Here is a 15,172-nt window from a genome sequence, read left to right on the forward strand (position 1 = left end):
CATTTTTACTTAAATAAAATCTAATTCCCAGATTTGAGTGTGTGTGTGTGCGTTTTATGTGATTTATTTTTATCTTCAACCACAGGGGTGCGCTCCAGATCTGTGAAGCTCACACTAGCCTCATCCCACAAGTCATTATTTACTCTCCACTTTAATGTGTCAATTAATGTGTCAGCTTGTCCTCAGATGCAGATGGGAGTGAAAATTGTTCATGTTTTCTTATGTTTTTTCACAGTCAGTATTTCTCCCAGTTAGGGGCGGGGTGGGGTCATGTCCTGAACTAAAACAAGTCATGATTGAGCTGTCAGGTATGCCAAGCAGAGAGAAAGAGTGTGTCAGTGTCTGTCTGTGAAGTCCCTTCCTTCCGCCCACTCCTTCTCCTTCCTTCCTTCTCAAGGTAAAATGCTTTGACAACTTGTAATTAGAGCAGCACAACGGAGATGTGCATGGAGGAATGGAGGTGTAAATTGAGGAGGTTGATGAGGAGGTGGAGGAGAGGGGTGGGGTACTGTGTGCCTGTGTGTGTGTGGGGGACAAGGTTATAAATGTTTTTAGTTAAGGTACTGCATTACCTCTCTTACTGTACTATACTGTACTATAACTCTTGGTCGTGTCAATTCAACTCCCATGCTGAAGGATTTAATCTGTTTGGCCAATAAAGTCTACAATGGCACATTAAACATACATTATGGCAATGTCATCCATAAATATTACCTTGGTGCGTTTAATCCCTGTCCAAGCGTCACCTTTGAAATAGATGCAAATCAAAAACCACGTTCCATTGTTGACATTTTGAAGGGGACTTGCATGTCACACGTTCTTAACAGACGTTTGAGGGAAAAACGCATAGGAAAATGCGCTTTGTACAAGCAACAGTTTGAGTGTGCGTTGCTTTTCATAAATAGATCCAGTGACAATTACTATATGTGGCAGCTTAAGTTAATTTCCACCCCACAAAAACTAGGAAATAATGACTGGAAAGGGAAGATTCCTGAGGTGGGTGGGGCATGCGCATTGCTATGTGTACAGAGAGAAGGGGGATTTTTAGAGAAACGAACGTAGATAAAAAAAAAAAAAATGTGCTTACACTCAGGAGAGGACCCATTCAGTGTCTCACTCCTCACAAAGCCTTTCTGTTCACAGACTGAATAGAAATGTCCCCTTCATTATATTGTATTATACCAAGAGATGTGCAAGAAAACTGAGTCTGATGTGAGAGCTGCCATTTTTCTGAATCCTACAATGGCTAAATCATCTGTCCTGAAGAAGGAGCGAAACAATTTAGCACAATCACCCAATTCAAACTCATCAAATCAGTTTTTTATTTCACTGTTTGCTTGCCAAATGAGGTTGATGATTTGATTTAGCCTGTTATCGTGAGTTGGTTACAGTAGCCGGAATGTCGCTAATAATGTAATCTCGAGAAGGGAGACTATCATCCGTAAAATCCAACAAAAAACGGATTTAATCTTAGAAAATGCAGTCTCCCCTTTCTCACAGTAGGATCATCAAATTACTAATTTTCACGGTTACAAAAGGTGATTTAAAGAAGGCTTAGTGAGATGGGGTGCTTATTACCACTTCTTTATTACATGCTTTTAGAGTCAGTCTTCAGAAAAAGTTTATTTTGGAATGAGAGACATCATTAAAGTAAAATTTCCAGCCACTGCCTCAAATAAATCAATAGCAATCAGAGTAAGAGAAGAAAGGCAATTATTATCTCTTACTAGATGCTGTGTGGGTTCTCTACTTTGTGGGAGGTCAGAAAGAGAGGATAAAATAATAAAAGCATGTTTTTAAATCCCTCCCATCCTCCATTATAACTCCCCTCCTTACTTCAAGAACTTAGAATTTTCCAGTGCAACCCTTAGAACAATGTGCGATACTAGATCAAGTACTCTTCTATGCCTATTTTTTTCCATTTACATGGATAGGAATTGCCATGGATTTACATTTAGAACTCAATTAATAGTATCTCTGTGGGAATTGCTCTGTACTGTACAACTACTGTGTACATTACAAAAAGGCTAGACTAGAGTAATCTCTAAAGCCTTCAGCCGATAATGTGAATAATGTAGAATTCAAGTTCCATTAGGACTTCATGTACTGTATTAACTTTGCTCTCTCATTTTATGAAGAAGGGGAGACTGCAGGTAGTTGGTCTACAGTATGTGGTTTAGTTGTAATTTAGTACACACAGAGATAGATATCCATTTTGGTGTTACGTGTTTGTTTAGAACTTTTATTAACATTTCCCTCAAAAAGGAAAAGCACACAGTTGATCATAGCAACAACAAAATGGTTTAGTCTCTCTTATCAGTAAAATGGATACATTTAAAACTTTTCCTTGTCGTTAAGAAGACACTTTCTAACTCCAAGTTTAGTTATGAGTTATGTTTCTCTGCATTATCTGTCTGTGCTCTTCATATTATATCAGCACGGTAGTATCCCTCAGAGCCGTGATCATGCATTCCCCATCTAACCTTGGAAGATTAGATAGACTTTAGGCCTTCCAGGGATGTCTAGAGCCAACATGTTAAATTAGTTGACAGCTGAGATCAGATCAGACCTGAATTGTACTGTGGGCCTCAAGACTTTTTAAAATCCTAGTTTTATGTTTGGCTGGAGGCTTGAATGAGGATATTGGAGTAAACTCAGAGCATGGATGCTATAAATATGGATGGAGACAAATTGCAGAATAACAACTTAAGACACACTGTGACTTTTGTCATAAGTAATGATTAATCTCTAAGTGAATATGATACCGTAGAAGTGTGGCAAATAGAATAAGAATGACTGCTCTATCACAGTCAGGGCCATATTCTGACATAAGACACCATGTAGCTGGGTAACTCAAATTGTTTACACACATCAGTGCCTGTATTCAAAAAGCATCTTACTAGAAGTGCTGATCTAAGATCATGTCCCCCCTGTCATTATAATCCTTATTATGATCTAAAAGGCTAAACTGATCCTATATCAGCACTCCTATTCGGAGACTCTTAAAGCGGCAATCAGCAGTTGAAACAATGACAAAGCATTATCACCACCCCTGTTTATGTAAAAAGGGATGGGGCAGGAGAAATGTAACCACTCTCAAATGTATAGACATAGCTATGGATGCAAGGACTGACCATCCATCTCATCAAAATTATAGTTTTAATTAACCATGTTTTGAGGTTATTTAGTGTTTGTCCACAGTGTGCTTAAAATAAATACAAATAAATAGTGCTACCCTCATGGACACCCTTACACTCATGGACATTTGCTTATATGGATAACACAATCTGAAAATGCTCTGGATACATTCAGTAACATAATACACACATTTTGGAGTAGGTACAAGATAAGAAAAAACAATTACAAGGGTTTGAGTGAGAGATCCAACTGGTGTCTCTAAGTGGCCACACACGTCTCCAACTGTGCACAGTTACTAAGTAATTTCAATGCACTTTCATGACTTTCATGAACCAGTGACCATTCAGTTACTGGCCCAGTATTTAGTCAGCCACCAATTGTGCAAGTTCTCCCACTTAAAAAGATGAGAGAGGCCTGAAGGTACACTTCAACTATGACAGACAAAATTAGAAAAAAAATCCAGAAAATCACATTGTAGGATTTTTTATGAATTTATTTGCAAATTATGGTGGACAATAAGTATTTGGTCAATAACAAAAGTTTATCTCAATACTTTGTTATATACCCTTTCTTGGCAATGACAGAGGTCAAACGTTTTCTGTAAGTCTTTACAAGGTTTTCACACACTGTTGCTGGTATTTTGGCCCATTCCTCCATGCAGATCTCCTCTAGAGCAGTGATGTTTTGGGGCTGTTGCTGGGCAACACGGACTTTCAACTCCCTCCAAAGATTTTCTATGGGGTTGAGATCTGGAGACTGGCTAGGCCACTCCAGGACCTTGAAGTGCTTCTTACGAAGCCACTCCTTCGTTGCCCGGGCGGTGTGTTTGGGATCATTGTCATGCTGAAAGACCCAGCCACGTTTCATCTTCAATGCCCTTGCTGATGGAAGGAGGTTTTCACTCAAAATCTCACGATACATGGCCCCATTCATTCTTTCCTTTACACGGATCAGTCGTCCTGGTCCCTTTGCAGAAAAACAGCCCCAAAGCATGATGTTTCCACCCCCATGCTTCACAGTAGGTATGGTGTTCTTTGGATGCAACTCAGCATTCTTTGTCCTCCAAACACGACAAGTTATATTTTGGTTTCATCTGACCATATGACAGTCTCCCAATCTTCTTCTGGATCATCCAAATGCTCTCTAGCAAACTTCAGACGGGCCTGGACATGTACTGGCTTAAGCAGGGGGACATGTCTGGCACTTAAGGATTTGAGTCCCTGGCGGCGTAGTGTGTTACTTTGTTACTTTGGTCCCAGCCTTCTGCAGGTCATTCAATAGGTCCCCCCGTGTGGTTCTGGGATTTTTGCTCACCGTTCTTGTGATAACTTTGACCCCACGGGGTGAGATCTTGTGTGGAGCCCCAGATCGAGGGAGATTATCAGTGGTCTTGTATGTCTTCCATTTCCTAATAATTTCTCCCACAGTTGATTTCTTCAAACCAAGCTGCTTACCTATTGCAGATTCAGTCTTCCCAGCCTGGTGCAGGTCTACAATTTTGTTTCTGGTGTCCTTTGACAGCTCTTTGGTCTTGGCCATAGTGGAGTTTGGAGTGTGTCTGTTTGAGGTTGTGGACAGGTGTCTTTTATACTGATAACAAGTTCAAATAGGTGCCATTAATACAGGTAACGAGTGGAGGACAGAGGAGCCTCTTAAAGAAGAAGTTACAGGTCTGTGAGAACCAGAAATCTTGCTTGTTTGTAGGTGACCAAATACTTATTTTCCACCATAATTTGCAATTAAATTCATTAAAATGTGATTTTCTGGATTCTTTTTCTCATTTTGTCTGTCATAGTTGAAGTGTACCTATGATGAAAATTACAGGCCCTCTCATCTTTTTAAGTGGGAGAACTTGCACAATTGGTGGCTGACTAGATACTTTTTTGCCCCACTGTATCTACATAGGCGTACAGAGGCCCATTTTCAGCACCCATCACTCCTGTGTTCCAATAGCACTAATAGTTGTGTTAGCTAATCTAAGTTTATCATTTTAAAAGGATAATTGATCATTAGAAAACCATTTTGCAATCATGTTAGCACAGCTAAAAATTCTAGTGCTGATTAAAGAGCAATAAACCTGGCCTTCTTTAGACGAGTTGGGTATCTGGAGCATCAGCATTTATGGGTTCGTTTACAGGCTCAAAATGGCGAGACAGAGAGCTAGTAAGATTTCATTATTTTTTTTCCATTTTTAATTTTCACCTACTTAGTTTAGCCTACTCAAACATCCGGCTCAAACAGAGATGCTATGTTACCTAGCTGGCTATTGCTATCCAACACTGTAACTCTTCCAAGTCAAGGTAAGCTTTTGGTTTTATTAATTTATTGCCACCAGAACCAGCTGGTTTAACTGCTAAACTGCTTGTTAACTGTACACTGTACTGCATGATTGAAGCGGGGACATGGCTGTGTGTAGCGATTAGCGTTTATAATATAAAGGTATGGCTTGGAACGTTTTTTTTTGCCTGGTCACAGACAGCTGATGTGTTGTGCACTGAAGTGTACAAGCGAAGGGAAACGGTGAGAGGAGGAGAGCGCATAGATGTGAGAAGGAATTATACCACGATCTGGCTGCTATGAAAGTGAACTGTGTTTGTGTGTGGTCAGGGGTGAATTCATTCCGCCGATTCTGTAGAAAACGTTTCTTAAACGGAACAAAACTGTTTGCAACTGTTGGACTAATAGATCAGCTAGATGCAGGCAAGATTGTGGAAGGCAGTATTGAATGTGTCAATGTCATTACACCTTGATTGCTCAAATGTATCTTGACCTGTGCACCTACGTTGTAAACTTTCATTCATAGGCTAATTTGTAGCAACCTCATGATGGGTATATGGAAATGATGAGTATCATGTAGTAGCCTAAACCTATTAGTGTTAGCATTGAGCTGTAATAGAAATAAGGCCATTCTCATAAACATTTATTATCATCCTCCCTCATCTTAAATGGCACCGATCGCCACTGATCTCATAGCATCAACGTTGCTGTGCGTTTGAGGTTTCTTTTTGCAGTCTATGGTTCGAGGAAACTGCAGACACGGTGATCTGAGCTATCGGATTGGCCAGCGGTAGGTCCTATAAGTGAACTTGACTTGCTCTACACATGAAATGGCTAAAAATGGGAACACTTTGCCTTCCCGGCGCTAGGGCTGCTGAATAAAGTTCACTTACCGCCAACAGCGGGAAAAACATTAAAGAAATAGGAACGCAAAGCTTTATCATTAGATTGCGATCGACTGGTTGGTGACCACTGATATAGGAGAACAATGAAAGTATAATGAGTGTTTTAATGATAGGAAATTATCAATATTTCATGAATATACGTTTTTAGGAGTGATCCATGCTCAATTAAGCACAATCATTAGGTGAGATAAAAAATGTTCAGCTGCCCCTTTAAGGGACGTGCCGTTACCGTGGTAAGTTGGACACTTGCTTGTCTGTGATGGAAAAAAACTCAGACGTCGATGTCTTCGTAGCAGCAGACAGTTGGAGCAAACAACTTAGTGTGTGAAGAAAACAATGTCTGGCCAAGAAACAGCATGACAAAGTCACACTTTAGTAGCCTTTCTTGTCAATTCCAACTTCTACTTGTGGCCTGTTCCCAAATGCTCTGTGTGACCACCCGCCAACGTGCCTGGTGAAATAGATATTCTTACCCACCAATGCCAAATTCTACCCACATTTGGTGGGTGGCGGGTGTTAATTTCCGACCCTGCAAACCACTCCAAAATGGGTCACTATAACTAACACACAGCCTATGAAAACCGTATTACTACCATTAATACTACTGCCATCACTGCCATTACTACTACTATTTCACAACCATAAATACTTCAAGACTAGCAAGCACACCACATTTACTTCAGTACATGTCCTTTTCTAGTTATTACTAATTTAAGTCCAAAAATTGATGTTGCAACTGCAGATTGCTCCTTTAAATACAGGTCAGGCCCAGATTATTGGAAATATTCAATTTCCCTCTATTCCTGACAGGACAAGCACGTGCTGGCCGTGGTGGCCATCGACCAGATGCTGGAGAAGCTGAAGAAGTCAAACGAGTTCCTGGAGTTGATCCTGAAGGGCCTCAATGAATACTTGGAGAAGAAGCGCCTCTACTTTCCACGATTCTTCTTCCTGTCCAATGACGAGCTGCTGGAGATCCTGTCTGAAACCAAAGACCCCACAAGGTAAGAGCACTGACATTAACCTTATACCCGTTCAGACCTGGGTTCAAATACTATTTGAAAACATTTTAAATACTTAATTGGGCTTGAATGAACTTGCCTAGCACAATGGAACCAATGGAATAGCCTTAAAATGGAAAACTCTGTCCATCTGGCACTCCAGGCAGGGTAAAGCAAACACTAAAATGACTGTTACAGTCCTATCCGTGTGGGATTAACCCTATTTCACTAGTGAGTTACAGTGTAAATTATGCGTTGTATTGTAGCATTGATAGGTGGGTAAATGGGACTAAACAGTATGATTTGTATTCCCTCCCGACTATGAGAGGTGCCCAAGCTTTGCAGCAATGTAAACTCTTTGTAAATCTATCCCTTTAAGCCGTAAAAGTGCGTTATTTTTGTGGATAAAGTGTTTCTTGCCCAAGGACCTAGAGTGTAACTCAACTGAGGCAGGCAATCACTAGCTTGATTGTGACACTGCTGAAATTAAATTGATTGCTCTTGAAAAATCACAGCTCAAGCCTTTGCTGTAAGACTTCAGGGATACACTAACCACTTGTTAGGAAGAACTGAAAAACACTGAACAAAAATATAAACGCAACATGTAAACTGTTGGTCCCATGTTTTGTGAGCTAAAATGAAAGATCCCAGAAATGTTCCATACGCATAAAAAGCGTATACATCCCTGTTAGTGAGCATTTCCTCTGCCAACATAATCCTCACATGACATGTGTGGCATATCAAGAAGCTGATTAAACAGCATGATCATTAAACAGGTGCACCTTGTGCTGGGAAAAATTAAAGGCTACTCTAAAGTGTGCAATTTTGTCACACAACACAATGCCACAGATGTTTGAGGGAAAGTTAAATTGGCATGCTGACTGCATGAATGTCCACCAGAGCTGTTACCAGAAAATGTCATGTTAATTTCTCACCGTAAGCCGCCTCCAACATCCTTTTAGAGAATTTGGCAGTTTGTCCAACTGGCCTCACAACCGCAGACCATGTTTAACCACGCCAGCCCAGGACCCCCACATCCGGCTTCACCTGTGGGAAAGTCTGAGACCATCCACCCAGATAGCTGATGAAAGTGTGGGTTTGCACAACCTAAGATTTTCTCCACGTAACTGACTTCAGTGGGCAAATGCTCACATTTGACAGCCACTGGCACGCTGGAGAAGTGTGCTCTTCAGAGATTAATCCCTGTTTCAACTGGACCGGGCAGATGGCAGATGGATTGTTTGGCGTCGTGTGGGCGAGCGGTTTGCTGATGTCAACGTTGTGAACTAGGGCTGGGCGGTATACTGTATTTTACTATATACTGGTATTGATGCACATACCGGTTTGGGTTTTTACTTTACCTTCTATAATGGTATTTGATTGTTTGGTTTGTTGACTCCGCTACTTGAGTCATCCCTCTCTGCTCTCTCTCTCTCTCTGTCTCTGTCTCTCTCTGTCTCTGTCTCTGTCTCTCTCTCTCTCTGTCTCTCTCTGTCTCTCTGTCTCTGTCTCTGTCTCTCTCTCTCTCTCTCTCTCTCTCTCTGTCTCTCTCTCTCTCTCTCTCTGTCTGTCTCTCTCTGTCTCTCTCTCTCTCTCTCTCTCTCTCTCCCTCCATGCTGCTTTCCTCACAGACCTAGTCCCACCCCCAGTCACTCAAGGTGCGCATTTGTTGTTGCTTGACCACTAGACGCTTTCGTTCAGTTTCCATGGTCAATGCAGCACATTCAACAATTTTGATGACAACGATGTTGTTTCCACTTTGATCTTAATATAAATCCACAAGCATTTTATAATTGCAATATTAGCTTGTGTTTCTTATTTCTGCAAACAGCTAGTTTGTATCTTCTTTGCAAGTTATGCTAACTCGTGTTAGCCCCTAATGCTAATCGCTAGTTAACTGGCTAAAAGTACTGAGGCCTAAATCATCATGTTGTTTGTGCAACAGTATCTTCTAAATCAAAGAGGAACAGGCAAAGCATGAATATGTTGGCTATATGAATAAAGTGTTAATGTAGCTAAAGATTATAGGGTCCCATAGGAAACACGGAACATCACTTTGGTTCCATTGCATTTTAATTTATTGTCATGTCAAACAACACTGTATTCAAAGTGCCCACTTACTTATATTCTAACTATATAATTATAATAAACATTATATTTCCATGATTCCAAAAGTTTACCCAAGTGTTTTTTTTATCTAAATCACAATTGCAACATTTGGTTAAAAATAAGGCCTAGTATTTTTGCCCATATCGTGGCAGTGTGGAAATGATCTCAAATGAGTGCAGGAAATGCAGAAATAGGTGGAAATGCAGGAAATTATTTTGGTTTGAAGTTGAATTGAACAGTATAAAACAATCTAATGGTGAAAGACCCATTTAAATAATTTTGAATATATGTGTTGCCACCCTAGGGTCACGCACTACTCATAAAGAAAATGTAGAACTTTTATTAATCAAAAACATAAAATACCGCCAAATACCGTCATACCATCCAAAATTTGAAAAATACCATGATATGACATTTTGGCCATATCGCCCAGCCCTATTGTGAACAGAGTGCCACATGGTGAAGGTGGGGTGATGATATGGTTAAGAATAAGCTATGGACAATGAACACAATTGCATTTTATTTATGGAAATTTGAATGCACAGAGATACTGTGACGAGATCCTGAGATCCATTGTTGTGCCATTCATCCACCGCCATCACATGTTTGCATGATAATGCACAACCCCATGTCGCACGGATCTGTACACAATTCCTGGAAGCTGAAAATGTCCCAGGGTCTTTTATGGCCTGCATACTCACAAGACATGTCAACCATTGATTATGTTTGGGATGCTTTGGATCGACGTGTATGACAGCGTGTTCCAGACCCGCCAATATCCAGCAACTTCACATAGCCATTGAAGAGGAGTGGGACAACATTCCACAGGACACAATCAACAGGCTGATCAACTCCATGTGAAGGAGGCCAATGGTGGTCAGAACCGATACTGAATGGTTTTCTGATCTACACCCCTACCATTTTCTTTAAGGTTTCTGTGACCAATAGAAACATCTGTATTCCCTGTCATGTGAAATCCATAGATTAGGGCCTAATGAATTTATTTAATTTGACTGATTTCCTTATATGAACTGTAACTCAGTAACATCTTTGAAATTGTTGCATGTTTGGTATATTTTTTTAGTTCAGTGTATATTTCAGTATTTGTGTGGGTATGATCTTAGCTATATCAGTCATGGTATCAGTCATATCATATCAGTCATCAGTCATCTGTCAGTTAGTTAGGTTAAGTGTTGGACATCACCTTTGGTTGCATTGTATATGTGATATCTTTCCATTTTTATTTCTCACAAGTGCTTTATAATGCTTAACTTGAAATCCCAACATTGCAGTAGTATTCAATATCAAAATAGTTTAACTAATAAAAAACATGAGAAATAAGAAATAAGACTGGAAGCAATGCTACAGGAAGCTAAATCTCATTCCAAAATCCTGGGCATTAATATGGAGTTGGTCTCCCCTTTGCTGCTATAACAGCCTACACTCTTCTGGGAAGGCTTTCCTCTAGACGTTGGAACAAAAGCATTGGTGAGACTGGGCACTGATGTTGAGCGATTAGGCCTGGCTCACAGTCAGCGTTCCAATTCATCCCAAAGGTGTTTGATGGGGTTGAGGTCAGGGCTCTGTGCAAGCCAGTCAAGTTCTTCCACACCGATCTCGACAAAACATTTCTGTTTCCACCTCGCTTTGTGCCCGGGGGCATTGTCGTGCTGAAACAGGAAAGGGCCTTCCCCAAACTGTTGCCGCAAAGTTGGAAGCAAATAATTGTCTAGAATGTCATTCTATGCTGTAGCATTAAGATTTCCCTTCAATGGAACTAAGGGGCCTAGCCCAAACCATGAAAAACAGCCTTTCCTCCTCCACCCAACTTTACAGTTGGCACTTTGCATTGGGACAGGTAGCGTTTTTCTGGCATCTGCCAAACCAAGATTCATCCGTCGGTCTGACAGATGGTGAAGTGTGATTCATCACTCCAGAGAATGCGTTTCCACTTCTCCAGAGTCCAATGGCGGCGAGCTTTCCACCACTCCAGCCGACGCTTGGCATTGCGCATTGGTGAGCTTAGGCTTGTGTGTGGCTGCTCGGCCATGGAAACCCATTTCATGAAGCTCCCCTGACGAACAGTTGTTATGCCGACGTTGCTTCCAGAGGCAGTTTGGAACTTGGTAGTGAGTGTTGCAACCAAGGACAGGCAATCTTTTACGCTCTACACGCTTCAGCACTCGGCGGTCTTGTTCTGTGAGCTTGTGTGGCCAACCACTTCGCGGCTGAGCAGTTGTTGCTCCTAGATGTTTCCACTTCACAATAACAGCATTTACAGTTCACTAGGGCAGGTCTAGCAGGGCAGACATTTGACGAACTGACTTCTTGGAAAGATGACATGCTATGACTGTGCTACTTTGAAAGTCACTGAGCTCTTCAGTAAGGCTGTTCTGCTGTCCATGTTTGTCTATGGAGATTGCATGACTGTGTGCTCAATTTTATACACCTGTCAGCAACGGTTGTGGCTGAAATAGCCGAATCCACTAATTTGAAGGGGTGTCTACACACTTTTGGTCATGTATTGTATATACAAGGTCAGTACAGGACCAAATTTACAATTAGCAGGGATACTGGAGTATTTGAGTTAGATATATACATGCAGATGTAGGCAGGGATTATGAGAAAGTGACTGGTAGCAGGATAAATAATACTAGAAAAAGTATGGCAACAGCATAAGTGGTGAGTAAGTCTGTGTGTGGTGGTGAGTGTGTGTAAGATTGTCAGTGTATGTGTGATAGGCTATAGCTTTAAACAGGGATGAAAAGTGACTTAGCAGGAATACATAAATAGTTATGGTAATATACTAATGGTAATATATAGAGTGCATTCGGAAAGTATTCAGACTCCTTGACTTTTACACATTTTGTTACATTACAGCTTTATTCTAAAATATATAAAACAAAACATTCTACACACAATACCCCATAACAACAAAGTGAAAACATGTTTGTAGACATTTTTGCAAATGTGTATGAAAAAATAAAAACGTATTTTCATAAGTATTCAGACCCTTTGCTATGAGACTTGAAATTCAACTTAGGTACATCCTGTTTCCATTTATCATCCTTGATGTTTCTACAACTTGATTATAGTTCCCCCAATTGTATTCTAACTACAGTGGGGAGAACAAGTATTTGATACACTGCCAATTTTGCAGGTTTTCCTACTTACAAATCATGTAGAGGTCTGTAATTTTTTATCATAGGTACACTTCAACTGTGAGAGATGGAATCTAAAACAAAAATCCAGAAAATCACATTGTATGATTTTTAAGTAATTAATTAGCATTTTATTGCATGAGATAAGTATTTGATACATCAGAAAAGCAGACCTTAATATTTGGTACAGAAACGTTTGTTTGCATGCAATTACAGAGATCATATGTTTCCTGTAGTTCTTGACCAGGTTTGCACACACTGCAGCAGGGATTTTGGCCCACTCCTCCATACAGACCTTCTCCAGATCCTTCAGGTTTTGGGGCTGTTGCTGGGCAATACAGACTTTCAGCTCCCTCCAAAGATGTATTATTGGGTTCAGGTCTGGAGACTGGCTAGGCCACTCCAGGATCTTGAGATGCTTCTTACGGAGCCACTCCTTAGTTGCCCTGGCTGTGTGTTTCGGGTCATTGTCATGCTGGAAGACCCAGCCACGACCCATCTTCAATGCTCTTACTAAGGGAAGGAGGTTGTTGGCCAAGATCTCGCGATACATGGCCCCATCCATCCTCCCCTCAATACGGTGCAGTCGTCCTGTCCCATTTGAAGAAAAGCATCTCCAATTAATGATGTTTCCACCTCCATGCTTCATGGTTGGGTTGGTGTTCTCGGGGTTGTACTCATCCTTCTTCCTCCAAACACGGCGAGTGGAGTTTAGACCAAAAAGCTCTATTTCTGTCTCATCAGACCACATGACCTTCTCCCATTCCTCCTCTGGATCATCCAGATGGTCATTGGCAAACTTCAGATGGGCCTGGAGATGCGCTGGCTTGAGCAGAGAGACCTTGCGTGCGCTGCAGTATTTTAATCCATGACAGTGTAGTGTGTTACTAATGGTTTTCTTTGAGACTGTGGTCCCAGCTCTCTTCAGGTCATTGACCAGGTCCTACCGTGTAGTTCTGGGCTGATCCCTCACCTTCCTCATGATCATTGATGCCCCACTAGGTGAGATCTTGCATGGAGCCCCAGATCGAGGGTGATTGACCGTCATCTTGAACTTCTTCCATTTTCTAATAATTGTGCCAACAGTTGTTGCCTTCTCAACAAGCAGCTTGCCTATTGTCCTGTAGCCCATCCCAGCCTTGTGCAGGTCTACAATTTTATCCCTGATGTCGTTACACAACTCTCTGGTCTTGGCCATTGTGGAGAGGTTGGAGTCTGTTTGATTGAGTGTGTGGACAGGTGTCTTTTATACAGGTAACGAGTTCAAACAGGTGCAGTTAATACAGGTAATGAGTGGGATTCTTAAAGAAAAACTAACAGGTGATCAAATACTTATGTCATGCAATAAAATGCAAATTAATTAATTAATTAAAAATCATACAATGTGATTTTCTGGATTTTTGTTTTAGATTCCGTCTCTCACAGTTGGAAGTGTACCTATGATACAAATTACAGACCTCTACATGCTTTGTAAGTAGGAAAACCTGCAAAATCGGCAGTGTATCAAATACTTGTTCTCCCCACTGTATATAATTGAAATAATTGTTATATTTCCATGATTCCAACAGTTTACCCAAGTGTTTTGTTCTCAATTGCAAGTCCAATCACAATTGCAACATTTGGTTAAAAATATGGCCTTAATGTTTTGCCAATGTCGTGCAGCCCAACACGGCAGTGGGGAAATTATCTCAAAGGAGTGCAGAAAATACAGAAATTGATGATAATACTGACAATTATTTTTCATTGAAACCACAAAACATAAAATACCGTCAAATACCGTCAACATTTAAAAATGTTGGGCTATATTGCCCAGCCCTATTATGACTCATGATAATACAGTGCCTTCAGAAAGTCTTCATACTCCTTGACTATTCATACTCCTTCCACATTTTGTTGTGTTTTACAGCCTGAATTCAAAATGGATAAAACAAATGTATCACCCATCTACACACCCCATAATGACAAAGTAAAAACATGTTTTGAGACATTTTTGCCAATTTGTTGAAAATTTAATACAGAAATAGCTCATTTACATAAGTATTCACATCCCTGAGTCAATACATGTTCGAATCACCGTTCGCAGCGATTACAGCCTTGAGTCTTTCTGCGTAAGTCTCTTAAGAGCTTTGCACACCTGGATTGTACAATATTTGCATATTATTATTTTTTTAATTCTTCATGCTCTGTCAAGTTGGTTGTTGATCATTGCAACACAGCCATTTTCCAGTCATGCCATAGATTTTCAAGTCGATTTCAAAACTGTAACTGTAACTAGGCCACTCAGGAGCAATCAATGTCGTCTTGGTAAGCAAGTCCAGTGTATATTTGGTCTTGTGTTTTAGGTTATTGTCCTGCTGAAGAGTTGTCTCCCAGTGTCTTTTAGAAAGCAGACTGAACCAGGTTTTCCTCTAGGATTTTGCTTGTGCTTTGCTCTATTCTGTTTATTTTCATCCTAAAAAAAACTCCCTGGTCCTTGCCGATGACAAGCATACCCATAACGTGATGCACCCATCACCATGCTTAAAAATATGAAGAGTGGTCCTCAGTGATGTGTTGAGTTGGATTTGCCCAAAACATAACG

The 15,172-nt window shown here is 40.7% G+C and overlaps 1 protein-coding gene across 1 annotated transcript in view; it reads left to right on the forward strand.

Annotated features, from left to right (window-relative positions):
• The window catches only part of LOC139385579 (dynein, axonemal, heavy chain 7), a 229,091-nt gene that overhangs the window by 50,382 nt on the left and 163,537 nt on the right, over positions 1 to 15,172 (forward strand). Inside the window, exon 20 of the mRNA XM_071130761.1 lies at positions 7,131 to 7,324. Within this exon, the coding sequence (XP_070986862.1) occupies positions 7,131 to 7,324 (194 nt within the window). The remainder of the gene's footprint in view (positions 1 to 7,130; positions 7,325 to 15,172) is intronic.

The sequence above is a fragment of the Oncorhynchus clarkii genome, chromosome 3 (assembly GCF_045791955.1).
Source record: "Oncorhynchus clarkii lewisi isolate Uvic-CL-2024 chromosome 3, UVic_Ocla_1.0, whole genome shotgun sequence".
NCBI classification, from domain to species: Eukaryota; Metazoa; Chordata; class Actinopteri; order Salmoniformes; family Salmonidae; genus Oncorhynchus; species Oncorhynchus clarkii.